The sequence below is a fragment of the Elephantulus edwardii genome, unplaced genomic scaffold (genome assembly GCF_000299155.1).
Source record: "Elephantulus edwardii isolate Elephantulus edwardi_28Jun2011 unplaced genomic scaffold, EleEdw1.0 scaffold00017, whole genome shotgun sequence".
NCBI classification, from domain to species: Eukaryota; Metazoa; Chordata; class Mammalia; order Macroscelidea; family Macroscelididae; genus Elephantulus; species Elephantulus edwardii.
The window spans coordinates 21813223-21838708 of record NW_006399767.1 but is presented as its reverse complement, the minus strand read 5'-3'; the positions used below and the strand labels follow the sequence as shown (position 1 = coordinate 21838708).

At 43.0% G+C, this 25486-nt stretch overlaps 1 protein-coding gene and 1 pseudogene across 1 annotated transcript in view; one reads left to right on the top strand and one right to left on the bottom strand.

Moving 5' to 3' along the window:
• The window catches only part of ZFAND3 (zinc finger, AN1-type domain 3), a 423161-nt gene extending 407443 nt beyond the window's left edge, over nt 1-15718 (top strand). The window contains exon 6 of the mRNA XM_006882023.1: nt 15320-15718. Coding sequence (XP_006882085.1) covers nt 15320-15474 — 155 coding nt within the window. The 3' untranslated portion in view covers nt 15475-15718. The remainder of the gene's footprint in view (nt 1-15319) is intronic.
• Nucleotides 12246-15227, bottom strand: LOC102873166 (annotated as a pseudogene).
• Nucleotides 15719-25486: the final 9768 nt, after the last annotated feature.

Genomic DNA, 25486 nt, shown 5'->3' with positions numbered 1-25486 from the left:
AAAAAAATCTTGAAATATTAACATTTTCAGAGATGCCAACTTGAAAAGAATGAGGGAGCTCACAAAGTCACTGTCCCTAGCAGTGGGCACTGAAAAGAATCAGGCAAATTTGTATCCCAGGAAGAAATTTTAGCATCACCCTCCTAGTGTTCTGTGCTGTTGAGTCAGAACTGACCCCGAGCTGACCCTTCCCATTGAGTTCCATCTGTCTGTTCATGGACTTCTCGGAAACAAAAAAGGAAGGAACAACTCCACAGCAGTGGGACGTCCAGAGCCAGTGGAATCCCTTCACCAATAAAGTAATAGTACCCTGCGGGCTGTGCCCCCAAGCAGCCCAGGATGTTGCCCCTGCCCAGATACAAGTGCCCTGATGAATGGGACACCCCCCCACACACACACACACATATTACAAAGCTTTCTTAGTCCAATTATAGTCTCTTCAGCCCTCCATTTGTTGTGGCTTCTCAATGTAATTTTCAGAGTCTGTTCTGACATCCATTTTGGTTTTTGCTTCCTCCTCTGTCTCTATAATGATCTTTTAGTCCCTTCATGGATGATAACCATAATGCCATCCCCACAAATCTTGTCTTTGATCATTGGTGTTCAGTTCTTCAAACCTGTTCTTAAGATGACTTTTAAATTCAGGTGTGATAGACTTTAGGTCATGTTTTTGTTCTTGTGGACTCGTTTTCATTTTCTTAAGCCTCAATTTGAACTTGCCTATGAGTATCGAGGGTTTGTTCCAGAGTCAGCACCTGGACTGGTTTTGACTGCTAATTCTTAGCTTCTCCAATTCCTTCCTCAGATGTAGTCAGTATGATTCCTATACAGTCCATCTGGTAAGGTCCATGTGTAAAGTTGCCATTTATGGGTTGTGGTGGGTTTTTTTTATTATTATTAAAAAGTTATTTGTGATGCATAAATAATTGAATATACAGAATTTGATCATTCCATCTCTTACCTCATTTCTATCACCAAGTCCTTACTTTCTATCTTACCATTCCTTCTTGTTTCCAACTGTCGTGTTCCAGTCACCAGTTATCATGAACACATCTTGATTGCATGTTTGGCCAACTTTAGACTGCATGATTCAGTAATAATCTTTGGTTTCCTCCTCTTTGATGTTAGCTTTTGGTGCATATGTTTGAGTAAAGTTGTATTAACCGACCTTCCCTTGATGCCCATGGATAATATCCTCTCACTCCCAACATTGTACTTCAGGGAAGTATTTGAAATCGTCTTTTTAATACCATTTTTCTTCTGTTTTGTATTCCTAGCATTGTAGTATAGTATGTGATTGAGAGTAGCCAAAGCCAGTAATCATCTCAATAATAATGCCTACAATGTTCATTGTTCCATTTCATTTTTTCCCTGAATTTTGTATACTCAATGATTTATTCATCATGAATATCATTTAAAAAAAACCACAAAACAAACAATAGTGACTTTAAACATGGACCTCATCTGTGGACTGCATAGGAATCAGATTGACTACATCTGTAGAAGCAATCGTTGCAGAAGCTGAATATCAGCAGTAAAAAAACAGGCCACGAGCAGAGTATGGAACATATCATCAATTACTCATGTGCTGAAACTCAGTATAAACTGAGGTTAAACAAAATTAAAATAAGTCTATAAGAACAGAATATGACCATGAGTCTTTCCCATCAGGATTTCAAAATCATCGTTTCTTTTTTTTTTTTCTTCTCCCCCATGTTTTCCTTTAAAAAAATTTTTTTTTAATTTCCATTCATTAACTGTTAGTCATTTTCTTCCCTGTCCCTACACCCTCCCAGTTTGCTTTTTCCTTTGGAAAAAAAGTTATTTCATTGTTAGACAGTCATTGTCACCACCCCTCCCACCAGCACCACTTTACTATGCAACTCTTCTTCAGGACTCTTGTCATGCCAATAATACCTAATCTTATGTTCCTTTTCTATAGTACTCTCCCTCGTCAGTTTCAATGCTGTGTACATTATTTATCCCCTCTTTTCTTAGTTTCCTCCCAACCGTATTTGTCTTTTTGTGACTGAGGTATTTCACTCAGCATAATGTCCTCCAGGTCCACCCATTTTGTAGATTTCATAAGTTCTTTGTTTTTCAGTGCTGCATAATATTCCATTGTGTGAATATACCACAGCTTCTCTATCCATTCGTTTGTTAATGGGCACTTGTGCTGTTTCCAGCTTTTTGCTATTGTGAACAAAGCAGTAGTAAACATGAGTGTGCACAAAACTTTTTCGGTGGCAGTTCTGGTTTCTTTAGGGTATATTCCGAGTAGTGGGATTGCTCGGTCAAATGGTATTTCTATTTGCAACTTTTTGAGAAAGTGCCATACTGCCTTCCATAGTGGTTGCACCATTTTACACTCCCAACAACAGTAAATAAGGGTTCCAGTCTCTCCACAACCTCACCAACTTTTGTTGCTTGCTGCTCTGTTAAATTTTGCTGGCTTTACTGCAATGAGATGATATCTCATATTAGAGCTAGGGACTTTGAACATTTCTTCGTATGTTTGTTCTCCATCTAAATGTCATCTTTGGTGAATTGTCTATTTAAATCCTGTGCCCATTTTGCAATTGGGTTGTTTATCTTGTTGTGATGCTCAAGTATTCTATCAATTCTAGATATAAGTCCCTTATCAGAGATGTCATTAATGAATCTTTTTCCTGAGTCTGTAGCTTTCCTTCCTACCCTATTGGAGAAGCTTTTGGATGTGCAGAGGGATTTGATTCTTAGAAGATCCCATTAATATATTTTATCCTTCCCGGTTGTAATTTTTTCCAGAATGCTTGGGAGACTGTTCATGTTGTGGCTCAGTGCTTCTACGGTTCTTTTAAGCTTTTCTTTATTGAAGTTTATAATCCTCAGTTTTAGTCTTAGGTCCTTGATCTACTTTGAGTTCATTTTTGTGTAGGTTGTGAGGTGTTAGTCTTATTTGTGTTTTCTGCAGATGGTTTTTCCAGTTTTGTCAACACAATTTGTTAAAAAGACCATCATTTCCCTATTTAACTGATTTCATCTCCTTGTGACCATGGGTATATGGGCTAATTTCTGAGTTCTCAATTCTATTCCATTGATCTGTATGTCTGTCATTGTACCAGTACTACACTGTCTTGCCCACCGCAGCAGTGTAGGATTTGACATCAGGGAGTGAGATCCTCCTGTCTTGTTTTTCTCTCTCTCTCTCTCCCTCCCCCTCCCACTCTCTCTCTCTCTCTCTCTGTGTGATCAAATTGGATGTGACTACTGCAGGAGGAGATTGTCCCTCCTTCTCCAGCAGAGCATCTGGTGGATTCGAACCGCACACCTCTCGGATTGCAGTACAGCTTCTTGCCACTAGGCCACCAGAGCTCACCCTTGTTTCTCTTTTTAAGGAGTCCTTTGCTTATTCAGGGTCTCTGTCTATTCCAAATGAAATTGGAGATTGCCTTTTACATCTTGTTGAAGAATGGAATTGGTATTTGTATTTGATATTGCATTGAACATGTAGATTGCCTTTGTAGGATTGTCATTTTCACAATATCAAGTCTTCCTATCCATGAGCAAAGCATATTCTTCATTTCTCCAGGTCTCTTTTTGTTTCTTGTAGTAATGTTTTGTGATTTTCTTTGAATAAGTCTTTTGTGTTTCTAGTTAGATTTACTCCCAAGTATTTAATCTTGTGATTAGCTGTTGTTGGGTATTGATGGGTATTGTTTCTCTTAGCTCCAGTTCTATATTCTCTTTGTCACTGTAGAGAAATCCAATTGATTTTTTTATGTTGATCTTGTATCCTGCCACTTTGCTGAATTGGTCAACTATGTACAGTGGTTTTCTTGCTGAATCTTTAGGGTTTTCTAAGTATGCTATCATATCATCTGCATATAGAGATAACTTTACCTCCTCTTTGCCAATTTGGATACCTCTTATTTCCTTCTCTTATTGTTACCAGTAAGACAAGTAATACTATATGAATAGAAGAGGTGAGAGTGGGCATCCTTGCCTAATTCCTGTTATCAAAGGGAATGCCTTTAAGCTCTCACCATTGAAAACAATGTTGGCTCTCAGGTTTGCATATGTACTTTTTACTATGTTAAGGAAATTCCCTTCTATTCCTGTTCTGTTTAGTGTTTTACAGGAAAAGGCGTTGTGTTTTGTCAAAGACCTTTTCTGTATCAATTGACAGGATCATATGGTTCTTGTTCTTTGCTTTGCTTTGTTAATGTGATGAATTATACTTTTTCTTATGTTGAATCATCCTTGTGTACCTGCTATGAATCCCACTTGATCATGGTGGGGTTGTGTTTTATTGATTTTGTTTTTTGTTTTTCTGTTTTTGTTTTTGTTTTTTTTTTTTGTTTGTTTGTTTTTTAATATATCATTGGATTCTATTGGCCAGGAATTTATTCAGGATCTTTACATCTATGTTCATAAGAGATACTTATGGCTTATGTATTTTGGAAGTGTCTTTACTTGGCTTTGGTATCAAGCATATGTTTGCTTCATAGAATGAGTCTGGGAGAATTCCATCTTTTTCTGTTTTCTGAAATAGTTTATTGAGAATTGGTGACAGTTCTTACCTGAATGTTTGATAAAATTCACTTGTAAAACCATCTAGTCCAGGGCTTTTATTGGCTGGAAGTTGTTTTATTACCTTTTTAATTTCTTCTTTTGTTACAGGTCTGTTCAGGTGTTCAATTTCACTGGGTGTCAGTTTAGGTAGGGTGTGATTTTCTAGATATTTGTCCACTTCCTCTATGTTTTTCATATTTTTTTAGTATAGTAGTCCATTGTTACTCTTTTTGTTTTAATTGGTTCCATTGTGACATTGCCCATTTTCATCCCGTATTCAGATTATTTGTGTCTTTTCCTTCTTTTGTTAGTTTTGCTAGTGGTTTGTCAATTTTACAGACCTTTTCAAAGAATCAGCTGATGATTTCAATTGTTTTTCTGTTTTCTATCATTTATTTCTTCCAGAACTTTTATAATTTCAAGGTTTTTTTTGGAGGGTGTCAGGTTTTCTTTCTGTTCTTTTTTCAGTTTGTTGGAGATGTTGGATTAGAGAGTCATTGGTCATTTTTCCCCCTCTCTTTTGATGTGTTTGCTTATTGTTATAAATTGACCTCTGATTACTGCTTTGGTTGTTTCCCAGAAGGTTTGGTAAATTGTGTTTTCATTGTCATTTGTTTCAAAAATCTTTTTTATTTCTTCTGGTACCCACTCATCTTCAATCAGGGTGTTGTTCAGCTTCCAAATGTATGGGTTTTTTTCTCCTTTATCCTCTTGTTATTAGTTTCTAATTGTATAGCATTGTGGTCTAATATGCTTTGTATTGTTTATTTCTGTTTTTTAATTTACTGATGCTTGCCTTGTGTCATAGAATGGGTTCTATTCCAGAGAACATTCCATGCACATTGGAGAAGAACGTGTACTGTGGGTGCATTAGCCTGTAAATATCTATGAAATCGAGTTGGTTTATTGTGTGGTTTAATTCTTCAGCATCTTTGTTGAGTTTCTTTCTGGTAGTTCTATCTTTTCTTCAGAGTGGTGTATTGAATTCTCCAACTACAACAGTATAGATGTAGTAGTCTCCAACTATAGAAGTGTTGTCTGTTTCCTTTTTCAGTTTTATTTGGTTTATATATTTTGCAGGCTTTCATTTGGTGTATAGATATTATTGTTATATCTTCTTGTTCTGTTGACCCCTTAATCATTATGTAGTGGCCTTCCTTGTCCTTTGTGATGTTTTTTGCATTGAAGCCTATTTTATCAGAAATTAATAACGCCACTCCTGCTTTTTTCTGGTTGCCATTTGCTTGGTATATTTCCCCCCCTACCCTTTTATTTTTAATCTTTATTTATCTTCATTTTTCAAGTGTGTCTCTTGTAGACAACATATTGATGGCTTTTGGTTTTTTATCCAGCCTGCTACTCTTTTCTTCTTCATTGGTGCATATAAGCCATTTACATTCAGTGTGTTTATTGAGAGACAAGGTTTCACTACTGTCATTTTTTTTGCATTCTTTTTGCTACTGTTACTAGTTACTTTGGGCCATCCTGCTTTCTGTGGCACTTCTGTAAGAAAGACTTCTCTCAGTGTTTCCTACAATGCTGGTCTGCTTTTATGAACTTCTTAGATTTTGTTTTTCTGCGAATATCTTGATCTCTCCTTCCTATTTGATGAATATCTTTTCTGGGTATAATATTCTTGGTTGACAGCTAGTTGTTTTCTTTGAGTGTTCAGTATATGTCCTTCCACTCTCTTCTTCTTTCATGGTTCCTGCTGAAATATCAGCACTTAATCTTATTTGCTCTCTCTAGTAGGTTGGTCTTTGTTTCTCTCTCACTGCTTTTAGAATTCTCTCCTTATCTTTGGTTCTGGCAAATTTGACTATGATATATCTTGGTATTTTTCTTTTGGACTCTGATCTATCTGGTGTTCTCTTAGCTTCTTGAATATATATTCTCTCATTCTTCAATATGTCTGGAAAATTTTCTTCTAATAATTCTTAGCTGAAAGCAGGGAATACCAGAAGACCGTCTATCTGTGTTTCATTGATTATGCAAAGGCGTTTGACTGTGTGGATCATAACAAACTGTGGCGGACTCTGAGAAGAATGGGAATCCCAGAACATTTAATCGTGTTAATGAGAAACCTATACTTGGACCAAGAGGCAGTCATCAGAACAGAGCAGGGTAACACTGCATGGTTCAAAATTCGGAAGGGTGTACGCCAGGGATGTGTCCTGTCTCCATACCTTTTCAACCTGTATGCAGAGCAGATTATCTGAGAGGCTGGGCTGTATGAGGAGAAGTGTGGCGTCAGGATTGGTGGAAGATCTATTAACCTGCGTTATGCAGATGACACAACCCTGCTTGCTGTACTGAGGAGGACCTCATGCACTTGCTGTGGAGGGTCAAGGGCTGCAGCCTTCAGTATGGACTGAGGCTCAATGTCAAGAAGACAAAGATTCTCACCACTGGACCAATTGGTAGCATCAGGATGGATAGCGAAGAGATTGAGATTGTTCACAGCTTCAGTTTGCTCGGCTCCACGGTCAACACTCTTGGCACCAGCAGCCAGGCAATCAAAAAATGTATTGCGATGGGAAAGTCTGCTTTTAGGGACCTCTCTAAAGTACTCAAGAGCAACGGTTTCTCTCTGGAGACTAAGGTGCTCCTGATACAGGCCATGGTCTTTGCAATCACTTGTTATGCATCAGAGAGTTGGACAGTGACTAGGGAGGATAGAAGGAGAATTGATGCCTTTGAGCTATGGTGCTGGAGAAGAGTATTGAATGTATCATGAACTGCCAAGAAAACAGATTCATCCTGGAGAGGGTTAAACGAGGCTCCTCCTTGGAGTCCAGGATTCTGGGGCTTCGCCTGACATACTTGGGACATGTTGTAAGGAGAGACAAGTCCTTGGAGAGGGACATCCTGCTTGGTAGCATGGAGGGACAGCGCAGGAGGGGAAGACCCTCTATGAGGTAGATTGATTCAGTGACTGGGGTAATCGGGATGGGTGTGTCAGAGGCAGTGCGATTGGCACAGGATAGAGCAGGATTTAGGGCTGTTGTACATAGGATCGCTGTGAGTCGCAAGCGACTTGATGGCACATAACAACAACAACAACAACAACAACAATTCTTCCAGAAATTTTTAGGTGTCTTTACTTGCTTCTTCCTGTTCTGGGATTCCGATTATGTGCATGTTACTTCTCTTGATGCTGTCCCACATTATTCTTATGTTTTCTTTTTCATTCCTTTTTGGTTCTGCTTTTTGTTCTAGCAGATCAGTGTTGACAGTTCTATCTTCTGTCTCACCGGTTTTGTGTTCCATCTCTTCAACCCTGTTCATGAGACCCTCCCATCATGTTGACACCATCTGAAACATTGGTCCTCATATTTCCTATTGTGGTTTCTTGTTTTTCCAGAGTGTCTAACGCCTTGTTTGTTTTATCTGCATTGTGTTGGGTTTTTTTCTTTAAGCTTTTCCTAGTGTTTGCTTGCAGTGTCTTGTAATTCTAGTTTGTCTTTCACCCTTTGAAAATATTCAGTCATTGTTTTTTTAAATTCTGTGTCAGAAAGCTTCATCAGGCTTTCTGGATTCAGGAAATACATTGATACTGTGTCACTTTTTTGAGGTGATACCTTCCTTTAGGCTTATGTAGGGGGATGAGGTATCCTGCTTCCTGTGAGACATTGCTGTAGTAGAGTTTTTCATGTCTGAGGTGATAGCAGGTTCTTGATCTGAAATCACTGCTCCAGAAGAGGGTGGGCAGCTACCCTGCCTGGTATTCTCTCAGTTCCATAGAGAAAAGGCCTGTGGGAGCAGCCTCCTCTGTCAGACATCTGCCACAGCTAGGGTAGCTCAAGGTGCTCTAAAGGCAATTGAAGGACTGGATGTGAGGAGACATAGGCAGAGTGTGGAGACTTGATTGGAAAACCAGGAAGCCTTGGTTTTCCATTCAAGAACACACTCCAGCTGTCTCTCTCCCTTCTGATTGAACTTAAGAGGTCCCACACGATCCAGCCAAACAGTAGTGACCACCTCACAAAGTATCTCACTCAAATTCCAGTGTCACTCCTGGTTCATGTTGGAAGCAGTGTTCTGGGCACTTACTGGCTACATCATTACCAGAGTTCTGCGCTCAGACTGATGGTGACGGGACTGGAGTTCCTTGCTCACACTCAGATTCCAGCTTTCCTGTTCTCTCCAGTGTGTGTGTGGTATCAGCAAGCAGCTCCCTAGCACATGCCTGTTATCAGCAAGCTGCTCCTCAGCATGTGTCGACAGTTTCTTTTGACTTCACTTACTCGAACTCCAGCTATCTGTCTCACTGCCATGTCTCCCTGCTGTTCTGTCAGGGCTGTTCCATTTTGTTTTTTACAACTTACAGTTTTCCAACATTTATAATTTGTACATTCCACTTTCCAGCTATTAAAGGTTGTGTTTGCAGCTGCTTCTCCTCATTGTCATTGACTGCTAGTCTAGGCTTTACCTCTAAAACTATAACTAGCTATGATCCTTTATTGTTTATAGGGTTTTCAATGGCCAGTCTTGATTCTTGGTCTTCTTAATCTGGGAGCTCTACTGAAACTTGTCCACTTTAGCTGACTCTTCTGCTTTTGACACACTGGTGGCATATTTTTCAGCATAACAGCAGTCTACAAGTTATGTCCGTACAGCAAACTAACAGACAAGTGCTGTACTAATAAGAACAATGGTAAACAAGCAAGAATACTTACATAGTAATTAACAATATACATGTCATACAATACAACAAAATGACAGATAAATGTTGTACAGGCATACTAATATCGTGTTGCTGAATCTACTTGAGGCCTATGGTGTTGTGGCAGGATGGGGCTCCAGATTGGTGTTCTGACGGAGACCCACATTTGCCATGGCGATGTCCTGGATTTGGATATTAAGATCATAGTGATGTTTCAGCTAGATCTTCAGTGCTAGTGCTCCACACAAGGCTTCTTATCCAGTTTTACTCTGAACTTAATAGGCTGAACATATAAGGGTGGTAGTGTCAAAAAGGCTGCCTTCTAGAAGATCTTGCAAGGTTTGAAAGGGCAGCTTCAGAAGACAAAGTACAATATTATAACAGGTGTTAATATACCAGAATGTACAGAGAGCTGGAATGGGAGAATAAAAAGGGAAGAATTCATTTGGTATTTCTCATGCTGAAAAAACTAATTCAAGCCTCAAATTGCAATACTGAGAAATGCTATGGGCAAAATCTCTAATGATCCAGGAAACGTCAAAAGATTGAAAGAATGCATAGAATCATAGTACCAAGAAGTGGCCAATGCTCAGATACTTCAGGAAGTATCGTATGTTCAAGAGCCACTGGTAATGAAGTTCAAGCTGTACTGAAGGCATTGGCAAAAATAAGGCCTCAGTAGCCGATGGGATTCTGATTGACATGTTTCAACTAACAAATGCAACCCTGGACTTGCTCACCAGTCTCTGCCAGAAAGTTTGGAGGACAGTTGTCTGGCAACTGACTGGAATAGGTCCATAAAAGTGATCCAGAAAATTGGTAATTATTTAAAAAAAAACAAAAACAAAACCACAGAAAACATTACTATGCATGCTAAATATTGCTGAAGATTGTCCAACAAAAGCTAGAACAATACATAGAGGACTGCCCAAAGTTCAAGCTAGCATCAGGGATATCATTCCTGATGTCAGATGGATCCTGGCTACAGGCAGAGAATACCAGAAGGCAATCTGTCTGTCTGTGCTTTATTGACTGTGCAAAGGCATTTTACTATGTGGATCAAATCATAACAAATTATGGCAAATGTTGAGAAGAATGAGAATCCCAGAATACTTAATTGTGCTCATGTATAACCTGTAGCAGGACACTGTGTGTGTGAACAGAGTAAGGGAATGCTGTGTGGTTCAAAATTAAGAAAAGTGTATGTCAGGGCTGTATCCTCTCTCCATACCTATTCAGTCTTTATGCTGAACAAATGATTTTGATAACCTAGCCTCTATGAGGAAGAATGAAGAGGCATCAGTATTTGAGGAAGACTCATCAACCACCTGTGTTACACAGATGACACAACCTTGTTTGCTGAAAGTGAGAACTTGAAGAAACTTGCTGTAGAAGATCAAACACTACAGCCTTCAGTATGGATTACATCTCAACACCAAGAATTAAAAATCTTACCCATTGAAGCGTTATGCAGGTGACACAACCCTGCTTGCTCAAACTGAGGAGGACCTGAAGTACTTGCTGCAGAGGGTCAAGGACTGCAGTCTCTAATATGGATTGAGGCTCAATGTCAAGAAGACAAAGATTCTTACTACTGGGCCAATTGGCAGCATCAGGATGGATGGTGAAGAGATTGAGATTGTTCACAGCTTCAGTTTGCTTGGCTCCACAGTCAACACTCTCGGCACCAGTAGCCAGGAAATTAGAAGACCTGTTGCCATGGTAAAGTCTGCTGTTAGGGACCTCTCCAAAGTACTGAAGAGCAATGGTGTCTCTTTGGAGACTAAGGTGTGCCGGATACAGGCCATGGCCTTTGCTATCACTTGTTACGCATCAGAGAGTTGGACATTGACTAAGGAGAATAGAAGGAGAATTGATGCCTTTGAGCTGTGGTGCTGGAGAAGAGTATTGAGGGTTCCATGGACTGCTAGGAAAACAAATGGATTCATTCTGGAAAGGGTTAAACCAGGCTGCTTCTTGGATGCAAGGATTCTGAGGCTTTGTGTGACACACGTTGGACATGTTGCAAGGAGGGAGAGGTCCTTGGAGAGGGACATCATGCTTGGGAGGGTGGAGGGACAGTGCAGGAGAGGAAGGCTCTCTATGAGGTAGATTGATTCAGTGACTGGGGTAATCGGGATGGTTGTGTCAGAGACGGTGTGATTGGCACAGGACAGAGCAGAGTTTAGGGCTGTTGTACATAGGGTCTCTATGAGTTGCAAGCTCCTCGACGGCACATAACAACAACCCATTGAAGCATTGGGCAACAACATGATAAATGGAGAAATGATGGAAATTTTCAACAATTTCATTTTCCTACATCAGCAGCACACCTTGTATCAGCAGTCAGGATATCAGGAGACATTTCACTGGGAAAATCTGCATTCAGGACCTCTCCAAATTATTGAGGGACAATGTTACACTAAGGTGATTCAAGCCATGATCTTTATAATCACTTGTTATGTGTCTGTGAACTGGACAATGAATAAGGATGTCAAAAGAACTGATGTCTTTAAGCTTTGGTGTTGGAGCAGAGTATCTGATATCCAATGGGCTGTCAAAAGAACAAACAGATGTGTCTTGGGAAAGTGCAGCCAGAGTGCTCCGTGGAGACAAATAAAGCCAAGATTTGTCTCACATATTTCAAGCCTTCTACTAGGAGAGGCTTTTCTTTGGCGAGTTGGTGAAACCCTCAACCAGATGGATTTACACAGTGACTGCAGAAATGGCTAAAGCATTTCAGAGATGAGGATAGGTCAGGGTTTCATTCTGTTGTTCATAGGTTCACTCTAAGTCATACTCAGCTTGACAGCACCTAACAACAACAGCCTCAGCTCTCCAGTAAGCCTGGATGAAGGTCAACTCTGGCTCCAGGTACACCAATTCAACTCTGTCTCTTGATCTCTGGTTCTCCACCCCTTCTCGTCTGCTGCTGCTGAGTCTTTTTTTTTTTTTTTTCAATAGTGAAAAGTATTTTATTTTAAAAAAGAAGAAATGGGCTTGAGGGTAAGGGAGGAAGAGAAAGTTAGTCCATTCGGGCCTTCAGCGTTCTGGTAGTGATTTTATCCTTCTCAATAATGTGGACAATGACTCCCATCCCAGACACTGCATCCCGATCCACAGCATTCAGCATGGCTTGAGAGATGGTTTCAAATAAGTGGTCTGGATCCATGTTAGGTTCCCAGAGGGACTCACACATGCCGTACATTTGTTCAGCACAGGTGCCACTGACCACAAAGTCATCCGTCACCATGGGGCAGCCAATGAGGTCCAGAGAGCAAATGAACGGCTTAAAGGTCTTTGGGTCCAAGCCAGCAATGACAGGCTCAGTGTAGTAGGGACCAAACCGTTTCTCATATAAGAGGTTGGTCACCATGCTCATGAGCGTGTAAGGCTTGATCTGCCGACCTTCTTTCAGCTCATATAAGTTCAGTCGGAACTTGAGGCGTTGAGCGACGGTCTGGACGTCAGTGGCGAGCCCCACCAGGCCGATGTACAAACGATCTCCCATAGGAAAGATCTTCTGGAAATCTGTGGTCACCATCTGGGCCTGAATCCCGAAGCGCCTATCGGCTGCGATGGCCACACAATTTTCCCCTTCATGGCCATGACGGCCCCTCCATTATAGGACATAATAGACTAGGGCAGACAAGGGAACAGGAGCCATGATTGCTGTGTAATAGAGCTCCTAATCGCCGCCTGCTGCTGAGTCTTGATCTACCTCTCTCACAAGGCCCTCTGACCCCAAAGAATATGTGCTGCATGCTCCCTTTCTTCCTTTATGTTAGCAAGATTCCCATCTTTTGTCCCTGAACTTTCTCTGGTTATTCCTGGTGGGATGGCAAGGCTCATCCTCATAAGTTGTTTGCATACTATTATTTGCTTGCATATTCCCACCTAGCCCTGTGGTGAAAGTAAAAAATCAGTGACTAGGAAAGCCAATACAACCAGTCATTCTTGAATGATGAGTACCAGAACAGATCATGACTCTGGTGACTAGTTTAATGCCCTTTGAGCTTTCATCTTATCTGGTCCTCTTGCCAGGCCCACGTAGAAAGTCCCCTCATTGGTGTCTGATGACAGGCAGTCATGGAAGAACTCCTGGGACTGGTCTAGCCAGGATGGGAGCTTTTAATCCCTTTAAGACTATTCATTATTGAAATTAAAGAGCCCTCATCTTCCCAGAAACCTAAACTATCTATACCTAGCTTGACCTCCAAAATTCAGTCAGAGAGTAATTGATAGTTCATGACACTTGAAGTGGTTTTTGGAATCAGATGAGTGGATACCAGAAAACAGGGTAAAGATTGGTCCCACTCACCAATCATTGTCATTTCCATCTCCAGTCTCTACAACCTCACTCCTGATTGCTGACACTGAAATGCATTTAGCCATTGGCTGCTATCTGCCTTTTATACCCACTCAGCATCTGGGACAAGTTCCAGGGTGTAACTTCCTCTTGGTGAGAGATTCTGACAGGAGAGGGAATTGAGCTTAATGTATACCATCTAATAACATCCATGCAGTAGCGTAGGGAGACAGCCTTCTGAAATAGCCCCCAGTCAACACCAGTGCCATGTAGTCTAAGTGTTATCAAAGCTACTCCCAGAATCTTGTTGTTTTAAGTAGTTTTCATCTTTCAAAAAACATCAAAGCCAGCTAAGATGATATATTTGGTAGAAGTACACAGAAGTTTGGGAGAGCAAAAAGCCTTGGGGCAGTGAAGAGTGTGTGGGTGGACATACTAGCAGTGACTTTACTGTTGTTGACTGCCCCTCCCACCCATGTCTTTTCCACACAGGGTTAGGGGCTATCCTTTCTCCCACTTGGCCTGCCCTTTGCCTTGCATCAGGCAAGCTTGGCAAAGTTGAGGGCAATGTATGAGGACATTACTAGAGCCTCCCCCAGCTCCAGGTCTGCCTCTGACTAATGAGGTACTAAGCTGAGCCAGGAGCAGTGTTAATTTCAGACGTAATCCATTTCCTGCTGTTTTTACTCAGCCAGCACCATTCATCAGGAAGAGAGATGAGCCCCTGGGACCTCCTCTCTTGAATCATCCCTGAATATCTTAAAGGAAAAGAAGGGGCAGAAGGGATCCTCCTGCCCCTTATTATAGACTCTGATGGTACAGGATGTATTAGGAGTGGGTGACATATTGTCTGCAGATAAATCATGGTGTCATACTGCTGGGGGCTGTCCCCAGGCCCCTTCCTGGCAGGCAGGTCTTTCCCCACCCCAGGCCTCTGCTCTGAAAAGGTGGTTTTGCTTGTTAGATAGAGGTTGTATATTGAGGCCATCCACGCTTCAGCTGTGAAATCCTTTAGGAGAAAGACAACTGGTATCCAATATCTTCAAGTAATGAACTTATCAGTAAATATAACACATGAGCTCATTAATCTTAACTTTGCTTTTGGACCAAGTGGGAGCTTGGCTTCTCGAGAGACAAAAATTTCATCTGTTCTTTTCCTTAAACCCAGTCCTAATTTAGAGTCAAACATATTGCCCTACTCTCCCTGGGAAGCAGTTAATAATGTATTTTCTACAAAACGGATGATCCAGGCTCGGCCTGGTCACTCACGTCCCTGTGTGTGGACACATGCCCCGCACAAAGCCAAGGTTCTGGGTATCAGGGCCAGGGATGTGTCAGACCATTTACACACCCACCTACCCAGCCACCCTCAGGCTCTGGAATATTCTTTAAATTAATCTTAAGTGTTAAAGCTGTTAAAACTATCCCAAGTAGCCAGGAAGTGGAATGTCATTTAAGCCATCATCATTTCTCTTCGCACCCCTGCTTTCTAGAAATGGGGTGTCCTGTTCTGATACCATTGGCCGGAGCAGGAAAGGTGCTGAGCCAGCAGCTCCAGGATACCCCCGCCCCTCCCTAGGCCTTCAGTTGTGTGGGTCTCAGAGCCCTCTCGTTCCAGGGGTTCCTCTGTCCTTCAGAGCCCCTTATGTGATGGGTGGAGCTGTTCAAGGTCAGCAGCAGGAGCTCAGCTGTGACCATTGTCCAGCCCCAAGACAACCCCTGCCTAGCTCTGGCCTAGCAGGATGTGGACACTGGCACCCCCTAACTGTCTGTCTCCTCTGCTCTCCCAGGTTACGTGTTCTGTATGTTACATCGCCTCCCTGAGCAGCACGACTGTACCTTTGACCACATGGGCCGCGGCCGAGAGGAAGCCATCATGAAAATGGTGAAACTGGACCGGAAAGTAGGGCGCTCCTGCCAGCGCATTGGGGAGGGGTGCTCCTGAAGGCCAGGCGCGGCCGCCACATGACGCTGTTCTTAGTTCACTAATGTTAGCCTTATTTAGGACAAAGTCAGCCAGACACCTTGTACTGGGCACGTGTCAGACGCCAGCCAGTCTGTTTCCTTTCTTTAGCCAGCCATCCTGGTACTGTAGTTTAGGGGTTGATGGTGGTTGAAAAATTGATTTCTGGCTGGTTACTAAGGTGCCTGCTAGCCATTGTATAAAATTAAAACATGAAGAATATTTTTTTTTTTTGAGCATGGCTAGTGGATTTAAAACAACACATACCTGTCACTGCTGGAGTCAAACTTATAAAAAGCCTTAAAAGCGGAAGTGTTCCAGATGGAGCCTCTAAGTTGATAAGAGGAGTAGACGCTGGTGTTAAATTCCAGGATGCACATGGCTTTGCCAGAAGCTGTTCAATGTTCAGCCTTTCACTTCCTCTCACCCGAGTCCTGGGCCCCGGCGGCCACACGTCAGCCGGCTGCATGGCTGGGCCAGGGGCAGCCTCGCTCTTCCAGGGCTGGGACAGGGTGGGGAGGCAGACTCTTAGGACAGTTTTTTTACCTGACTTACTATGAAAAAAAAACTCTCATCACACGAGAGGAGAAACAATAACCTCACTTTGGAAATTAGCTCCACTCAAGACTAGTCCACAGCAAGACCACCTTTTCTACACAGGATCCAGGGCCCCTGGCCCCACTGGCTCTGGTTTGCTGAGTGCAGGGGTCTGGCAGTTGATCAAATAAGGCTAATCACAGCCCAGCCGCCACGTTTCCACACTGGCCTCTGCAGTAGATTTCTATATTGGAATTTTTAACCAGCTGTTTCATAGCCGCAGGAGTCCGCAGACATGCTGGGAAGCTGCTAGGGCCGCTGCCACCCTCGGCTGCTGTCCTTTCCCACAGAACCTGCTCAGCCTCAGGTGACACCAGGGCCTTGGCTCGTGTTTCTATGCAGCCTCGCAGTCCAAGGACAACCGGTGTCCATTGGTCACAGAGCAAGGCCACATCTGATGGGGACCGCGCGTGGGCCTCTCCACAGTGGTGCATGGCTGTGGCTTTATTCAAGTGGGCATTTTCCAGCAGATGCCCAGCCTGGATTGGCATGTGGGCAGAGGGAGGTGGAGGTGGATGGAGGCAGATCTGCCTCAGAAAGGTCTCATGTGTCCCACAGCCCGAGCCGCGGCTCCTGAAAGGCAGCTCAGACCTGCCCACACACAGGCCACTGGATAGCTTAACCCAGCAACTTTCCTTTTTATAAAATAGTTCAACTCTGTCTGAATTAACATCTGAACACCTGCAACTACCAGTGATTTTAGATCTGGAATATTAAATAGGAAATCATGCTCTTCCCAACCCCCTCCCCCCACCTATTCCCCCCAGAGTGGAATCCACTGCAAAATCTCCAGCCTTAATTCTTTGCTTCAGGACCCAGACCAGGCACAAGGGCCAGGTCTGCCCCACGTTTACCACTGTTGTCACACCAGGGCCCTTGGCCAGCATGTGGCCATCCTCAGTGAGGCGGCCCCCAGGTCCCCACCGAGCACCCCTCCGCGCCCTCCTCAGGCTCCACGGCTCCTGGGCCGGGAGAGGACGCTCGGGCCGTGGTCATGGCCAGACACAGAGCTGGGGTGGGGAGGAAGGCCTTGTTCCCCTGCAGTATCTGTTCTGTGAAGTTTGTTAAACGTAAGGAAAGCTTAAATTCTTGTATCTTTAAAGAGAAAAATCTTATTTAACCCTTTTGTGTTCTAGATTTACTTAACACACATAGCCTAGAGCTCAGTTTTAGTTTTAACATTGTGAAAATATTAAAAGAGTCTTGTAACTTTATTCTTTTTTTCTCCTGCTGAAAAAAAAATTAAACCAATCATATGAAAGTTTGGTTTTTCTATTTTAGCAATTTACCTGGGTACCAAAAAAATGGCAGCAAGGCTCAAGAGAATGGGGTGCTGTGTGGAGAGTGCCCTCTGCATTGTTGGGGTGACTTGCTGGCATTCTTCCAGGCCACACACTTCATTGGGTGGTTTGTCACTGTCACACCTCTGCCCAGGACCTCCTTGTCCACTCTGCTGGGCCCTCCCATCCCTGCTTAGATGGTTAGAGGAGCACCCCTGACCTATGGAACTGACCCTCTGACAGATTATCAGAGTTTCTAAATGACACAGGAGGAGATTGCCCATCTTCCTTCTGCTGAGCAGCAGATTTGAACCATGTGCCTTTGTGTTGACAGTGCAAGTCCTTACCACTAGGTCATAAGCTCCCAGAAATAAACAATGAGGGGTCTCAGGAAGAAACCATACCTCCTTTGCAATAATCCTTAGAAAGCTGCCTGAGGAAGAGGGGTGAACAGAGCTGTAAGGTTCTGAAAATGACAGGCTGGCCCTCAACCTGCTGATTGGTCAGCCCCTGTCCCCACAGTGCTGTCCAGAGCCAGGCCTCCACCTACTATGGATTGGAGAGTGAGGGCCAGGAGCTAGGCCCAGCCACATGGTGCATCAGGAGTCTCCCCTCACAAAGTGTTGTGTCCCTGGCAATGCTGCCTGACGAAGGAGGGGCACTGTGAGCCGTCTATGGGGCTTGGTGCTAGCAGATGGCCAATCTCACCTTTCTTGAATGGGGAGGGGGGAAGGATGGGCTGGGACAGCCTCCATCATTAGCCTGTGTGTCACTGGACTTTTCAACAGGTCTTCCTGTCACAGACCAGCACCCTTACTTGGGCCTTGAAATGACCTGAAACTACTCAAGAAGCCTGTATGTGAAAAAGCACATGGGGAGAACGGGCTGCCTTCCTCCCTTCTCCTACCCAGAGCTGCTGAGTGGGTGGGAAGTGAACGCCAAACTCATGGGCCCCCTTGTGTGAGCTCGGGAATGTGCCTGGACCTAAGAAAATGGGAGAGAGAGTGTGCCTAAAGGAATGGCAAAGAGGATGACACTGTCATGAGAATGACGACCATGCCTCAGAGGAATCCAGGTGCCTGGTGAAGGCAGAAATGGCCAAGAACAGAGGTAGTCCACGACCTTGGAGAAGGACAATACTGGGTGGCATCAGGAGGACTGCCCATGCACTCATCCACTAAGCCACTAGACCTCCCGAAAAACCTCAAAAAAAAGCCTTAAATAAAACTTTTTAAAAAATGCCTCCTTTATAGACATCCTCAGAAAACTGCCTGAGGAAGAGCGGTGAGACCAGCTATGGGGTCCTGAAAACAAGAGCTGGCAAGGGACCTGATCCAGGCCCCCAGGAGGGTCAGAAGCTCGGGAGGATCTGAAACATTCCTGCCAAACAGAAAGTAGTAGTAAAGGAAGAACTGCTCTAGGACCCTGCATGGCCAAGTAGTAATATTTACAAACAGGAATGCAGACATGGAAATAAGAAATCCAGTAAAATGCATGGTGGAACTCAGTTCAGTGTGAAAGAGAACTGAGCTCTCATTATCCATAGTTGTCAAAGTCTAAAAGGAAAACTCAGGAGATGCATTATACACGTTGGCGGTATGGAGCACTCCAGGGGCTGGGGCTTTCTCTGCCTGGGCAGTGGGACACAACTTTGTGTGTTACCATTATGACTACCTGTGTGTAACGCTGATAGTGGGGGTTTTTTACAAAAAGCAAATAATGGGACCCTCTCTGTCAATTGGGAGAAACATCAGATCCCAGGAAAGGCCTGTCCTGGCATTTCCTGAGGTGTATTTCAGAGATTCGTGTCTTCCCAGATGCTGATCCTGGGACACTGGCTTTGTGTTCAGAACTTTGGAAGAAAGCCAGCGACTGGTGTCTCTGAGAAAGTAGCCACAGAGAAGCCAGGTGTTTTTACTATCAAACTTTTCCCTTAATCAGCAGACATTAGAAATGTTGCCCTATTTATTGATCCACCTACTGTGCACCAAGCAGTTGATGAAAAATTGTCTCTCCCTTAATAGTTCATCTAAGCCAGGCCCTGCAGGAACTTTCTGCTCACTGGGCCTCAGGTACGATATTTCAGCAACCCAGGACACCACACTGGGTGGCTAGAATGCCTTTCCCCCGGCATAAATCCTCCCAAAGTTTGCACTTGAGCCCTTTACTGAACAACTATAGGAGAGAGCTTGAGATGGGGAAAGTTCTTAGACAAGAAGTTGGTGTAAGAAGTGGCGTAGTGGTGTTCTTGTGGGCTTCTTGGAGGTGGTGACACAAGGAGGTGTGGTAGAAGAGCCAGGTAGAACCATGTGAAGGGGGACAGTAGGTCAGGAACGATGAGTTGGGGAAAATGGTCACTGAGTGGTGAGAATTGTGCAGTGAAGGGTGAATGAGAATTAGGGGGGAGCTGGGCAGAGAAGAGAAACTGCTGATCCTCCTGCACTGGAGAGGGGGAGCTGAAGTGGCTGTGGCATCCTCCCTGGGGGAGATGCAGGTGAGGGGAGGAGCCCCAGGCTGGGAAGGGGAAGTGACTGAGACAGGGACACGGGCCCACACCTAAATCCTAGGAGATCCCAACTAAGATGCCCTCATTCTGCATCTGCTGTATACTGAGGAGATGGGGAAGGGCAAGAACTTTCAGACTGTACGCTGTCAGTCCTCATCCTGGGGCAAGAACTGACTCAGCTCTAAGTCACCTTGGAGGGGATTGCCTAGCTTTGTCTCACAGAGGTGCTGGTGGATATGACCGCCAGAGAGGAGGCATCTTTGGGTTACCAGCGCAACTCCCTATGGACTACCCCAGAGCTCCCTGCAAACTGATTTAATCCTTTAAGGTTCTGGAGGGTGTAAACTGCACCAAAGGAGACTATTCTCCCTCAGAGTCATTCGTAGTCAAACCACTGGAGGCATCACCTTTGGGTTGGCAGTACAACCCCCTACCGATTATGCCAACACAATTCCCTGCAAACTACAAACATAATTGTTGTCAGGTGCCATCAAGTTGAGTAGGACTCAGCAACCTATGAGCATCAGAACTGAAACCTGCCCTATCCTATGCCATCTTCATCATACAGTAGCACCACTGTTACAGTCACTGTGTCAATCCATCCTGGAGAAGGTCTTCCCCTCCTTTGCTGACCATCCAACTTCTCAGAACATCACGTCTTTCTCCAAGGACTGGCCCCTCCTAACAACATGCCCAACGTATATTGAGTTGAGGTTTCCCCATCCTTCCCTCTAAGGAGCACCCTGGCTTCACTCTTCTCCAAAACAGATTTGTTAGTTGTTTTGGCAGAAGTGCCATCTTTGCACTGGGATCAGTAAATTATAGTAGAAGGCAGCAAATACTCATTAAAAAATAAGTGTGGTTGGGGGCAGGGATAGGAAGTGACATCAAGTGACCTTTACTCTGAGATGGAGGCAGTTGCAGGATTTGAGCTGTGTTCTGACGTGGCCTTACATAATCTGGTGCATGAAGAATAGATTGAAGGGGAAGCAAGAGGGAACAGGAGTCCAGTAGGAGGCTACTGCTCAGAGATTATGGTGACTCAAACCAGAGATGACAGGGACGATGGTGAAAAGAACAGGATTCTGGACTGACTTTACTTCTGTTACTGACAGATTGGATGCTAAGTTAAGGGGTAAAAAGAGTTGTGTCCTGCACTCCTGGAAGGACAGAGGTCTCCTTAAGGGAAGTGAGGAGGACCTGGGAGGAACTTAATGGGGGCAGGGCATTGATCAGATGACTAAGATGAAATGCAGACTGGACGTCTATAGAGATACAGAGGAGTCAGGCAAGAGGACCAGGCTGTAGGTGTGCATTTTCTGAGTCCTCAGCACATAGCTCCTGTTTAAAATCTGGTCGAGATTAAGAGCACATGGGTGTACTCGCACTTGATGTGATGTGGCTCTGCTGCAGTTTTAGAATGTCCAACAGAACCTGTCCTGAGTAAAAAGGTGGCAGTGGAGAGGTTTAAAAGTTAAGGATTCAGAGTTCTGTTGTCAAGACTAAGTTGGTATCAAAGGTTGCTCAAAACAGAATCTCTTTTTGAGAATGCACTGCACTGTGCACCATAATAAACATACCATTCTGCTTCTATTGTTCAGGTTCTTAAGGTTTGTTTAGAGGTGCTCAGCAAGTCCCACAGCCTTACAGCTCTTAACATGAAAGTCCTTGACAACCATTCTGCATACCTCTATTACTGCCAATAACTAGCTGTGAAGATGAGACTTCTAAGATATTAATAAAACAATGCAAGACATTTTTGATCATACATGCTAGAAAAATTCAGTTGAGTGAATTTCAATTCATACACAGTATGACATAATTGCTATTATGTGAAGGTATAATCAGAGAGAACATGAAAATGTAGGAACAAACTATTACAGAAGTGTATCTTTAAAACTATTAGTTTTTCCCACATTTCTCATAAATATCTGAATATGTCACATTTTAAAACTTGTTGATTTTTCACCCACATTTGAAACTATAATCATTTTTTAAAGAAAAAAGATCGAGCCCAAACTGTTTACATTTCATAAATTTTACTTCATAATGGTTATTGTGTTACCAGGCTGAGATGCAGAACTTGAGTCTGAATGTGAACAAACTGTGTTTCTGGATATATAGAGGTCACACACAGAGACAGAGACACATTTATGTTCAAAGAACTGTAGTCAGAATAAAAATGGAAGAAATTGCTCAGCATTTCTTAAGCTGAAAGAACTGAAAAATTCAAACCTCAATTGGAAATCCTGAGAGAGTCCATTGTCAAAATCTTGACTGACTCAGGAAGCTCTGAAAAAAGATGGAATACATAGTCACTGTACCAAAGTGAACCGATTGACACGGAAAAATTTCAGGAAGCACCATGTGAACAAGAACCAATGGTAACAAAGGCCAAATTTCAAGCTGCATTGCAGACAACTCCCCCCCCCCAAAAAAAAATAGAGCAGAAATAGATGGGATACCAACTGACCTTTTTCAACTAACAAATGCAACCCTGGACTTGCTCACCAGTCTATGCCAGGAAATTTGGAAAACAGCTGAGGATCAACTCACTGGAAGAGATCTATATTTGTTCCCATTTTCAAGAAAAGTAATCCAACAAAATGTGGAACTTATCACTAATATCGCGAGCAAACAGCTGAACTGTATGTCACCAGGGAACTGCTGGAAGTTGAAGCTGGATTTAGAAGAGGCCATTGGCAATAGTGATATCCACTGAATCCTGGCTGAAAGGAAAGAAAGTCAGAAGGATGTCTGTTTTATTGACTAAGCAAAAGCTTTTGACTGTGGATCACAACAGAGTATGGCTAATACTGAGAAGAATGGGAATCCCAGAAAAGTTAACTTGTCCTCATACAAAATCTCTACCTGGAAGCTGCTATTGTGTGAACAGAAAAGAGGAACACTGTATAGTTTAAAATCAGGAAAGATGTACATCAGGGTTGTGTCTTTTCTCCATATCTGTTTAGTCTGTATAATGAGCAAATAATTTGTGAAGCTGGACTCTATGAAGAAGACTATGGCAGCCCCGCACAGAGCCAGGAGAGGTGAGGAAGACCTTTTTGGACCCACACACAGCTCAAGCAGCTTGCAGGCCTGGAAGTGCCTTGATCTACCTACCACACCCACTGGGGAAAATCCCCATTGTACTCCCAGCAAGCCCTTGAGTACCCTCAGCCCCACAAAGAGCCAAGAGTGGTGGGGAGGACCTTTTCGGACTTGTACAGCAGTACGCCCTGAGGCCTATGGCCCGGGACCACGAGGAAGTATCACCAACATTCAGGATCCTGCCAAGACATTGTTTTTGCCTGATACATCATCCTGCTTCACATTAACTAGAAGACTCCAGCAACAGTCCTACAGTAGAAGTTCTGAGACAGTCCTTCCTACTGAATTGTCAGAGTGGTGGAGAGAGTTGCAGAAGACCCCCAGTCCCAGATAATCTTGCCACAGGACTTGAGAGGAAAACTATAGGCCAAGTTGTCTTCCCACTCCCTATTAGTATATTGAGCTCCGTAACTGAAGCAAGTCTCCCCATACGTCCAGGGATCAGAGAGAAATTCAGGCAGGGTGAACTGCCCCTTCCTCCTCTGGAGCTGTAAGCTCTTGAGCCAAGATCATCAGAATAAGGTCTTGCTAGGGCCCCAGGCAGGATAAATTTTACTCCAGCAATGACATTGAAGAAGCAGGCTACCTCACATCCTACACAAAACCAAAGCAATATGTCACCCAAAAACAGTGATCAAAACATAGAATCAAGAAATTTCCTGAAGCCAGAATGCCTGACAGAACTGACACAGAATTGAAAAGAACCATGATTATTTTCAATGGGTGAAAGACCAACTTGAAGAATTATAAAATTCTATAAGCAAAAGCAAATAGGAACTTACTAAAAGAAATCAAATACAATGCAAATAAAACAAACGAGGCATTAGAAACTCTGGAAAAAAACAAAAAAACTAATTCAAATATGAGGACCAGTGTCTTAGATGCTGTCAACATGTTGGAGGGACATATGAACAGTTAAAGAGATGGAACAAAGAACTAGTGAAATAGAAGAGTTTTCAGCACTGATTTGGTAGAGCAAAATGAAAAATGAAGAAAACCAAAGGATAATGTGGGACATCATCAAGAGGAACAACATGGGGGAGCGGTGTGGGCAGGGAGGAAAATGTGCAACAATGAATGAATGGAAATCCAAGTTCTCTACAATCTTTCATTAAAATCTCAACAACATATGGATAATTGGAATCCCAGAACAGGAAAAAGCAAAAAAGACACCAAGAGAGTTGTGGAAGAGTTACTAGAAGAAAACTTTCCTGGCACAATGAAGAATGAAAGGATATATGTAAGAAAGCAGAGCAAACCCCATACAGTATAGACCCCAAAAGAAAAACATCGCCCATCAACAAACAAATGGATAGAGAAGCTGTTCGTCCTTGTGGTATAGTCACACAATGGAATACTACACTGCATTGAAAACCAAGGAACTCATGCAATATTATTTAAAATGGGTGACCCTGGAAGACACTATGCTGAGTGAAATATCTCAGTCACAAAAGGACAAATACTGTATGATGCAACTGTTGTAGAATGAGGCTGACATCAGGGTGGGGGTAAGACAGAGAAAAACTAGATAAATTATGTATACTGCATTGAAGTCGATGAGGGAGAGAACAGTTTAAAAGTAATATATTTTAGGGCATTATGATTATCATAAGAGTTCAGAATGAGAGTTGCAGAGTGGAGTATACTCGGGGTGGGGGTGTGGGGGAATTGTATACCAGTGAAGGAGTTTTGCTTTTCAAGGAGAAGAGTGAACTGGGGGTGGGGTGGCGTGGACAGGGAGAAAAGTGCAACAGTGTCTGTAAATGTTCATTGAAATTAATAAAAAAAAATCAAGGTAAATTTGACAATGAAAGGAGAGAATTCTGAAAGAAGGTGGAGAAAAATGAAGCAGAAACCATGTGTGCAAGAACACAGTGGAAGAACATATAACATTGAAAGAACAAGAGGACATAACCTTAACGAATATCTATGCACCAAATGACAGAGCTGCAAAATATACAAAGCAAACATTAACAATTGAAAAAAGAAATAGATAACACCATGACAGTAGTAGGAGACTTAAATATACCACTCTCAAGATAGAACTGCACACCCATGTTTATCACTGCTTTGTTCACAATAGCTAAGAGAAACAATCTAAGTGCCCTTCAACAAAAGGATGGATAAAGAAGCTCTGGTACATTCACACAATGGAATACTATGCTGCATTGAAAAACAAGGAACTCATGAAATTTTACACAAGATGGTAATCCTGGAGGACATTATGCTGAGTGAAATATCTCAGTCACAAAAGGACAAATACTGCATAGTACCACTGTTGTAAAACAGGACTGACCTCAGGGTTGGAGGGAGACTGAAAAAGATGAGATCAATTATATATGCTGCATTGAAACAGATGAGGGAGAGAACTGTAAGGGATATATGATTAGATACTATTGTCATGACAGGAGTCCAGAACAAAGGCTACGTAGTAGAGTGGACTTGGGAGGGATTATATAACAGTGAAAGACTTACTTTTCAAAGAGAAGAGTGAACTTGG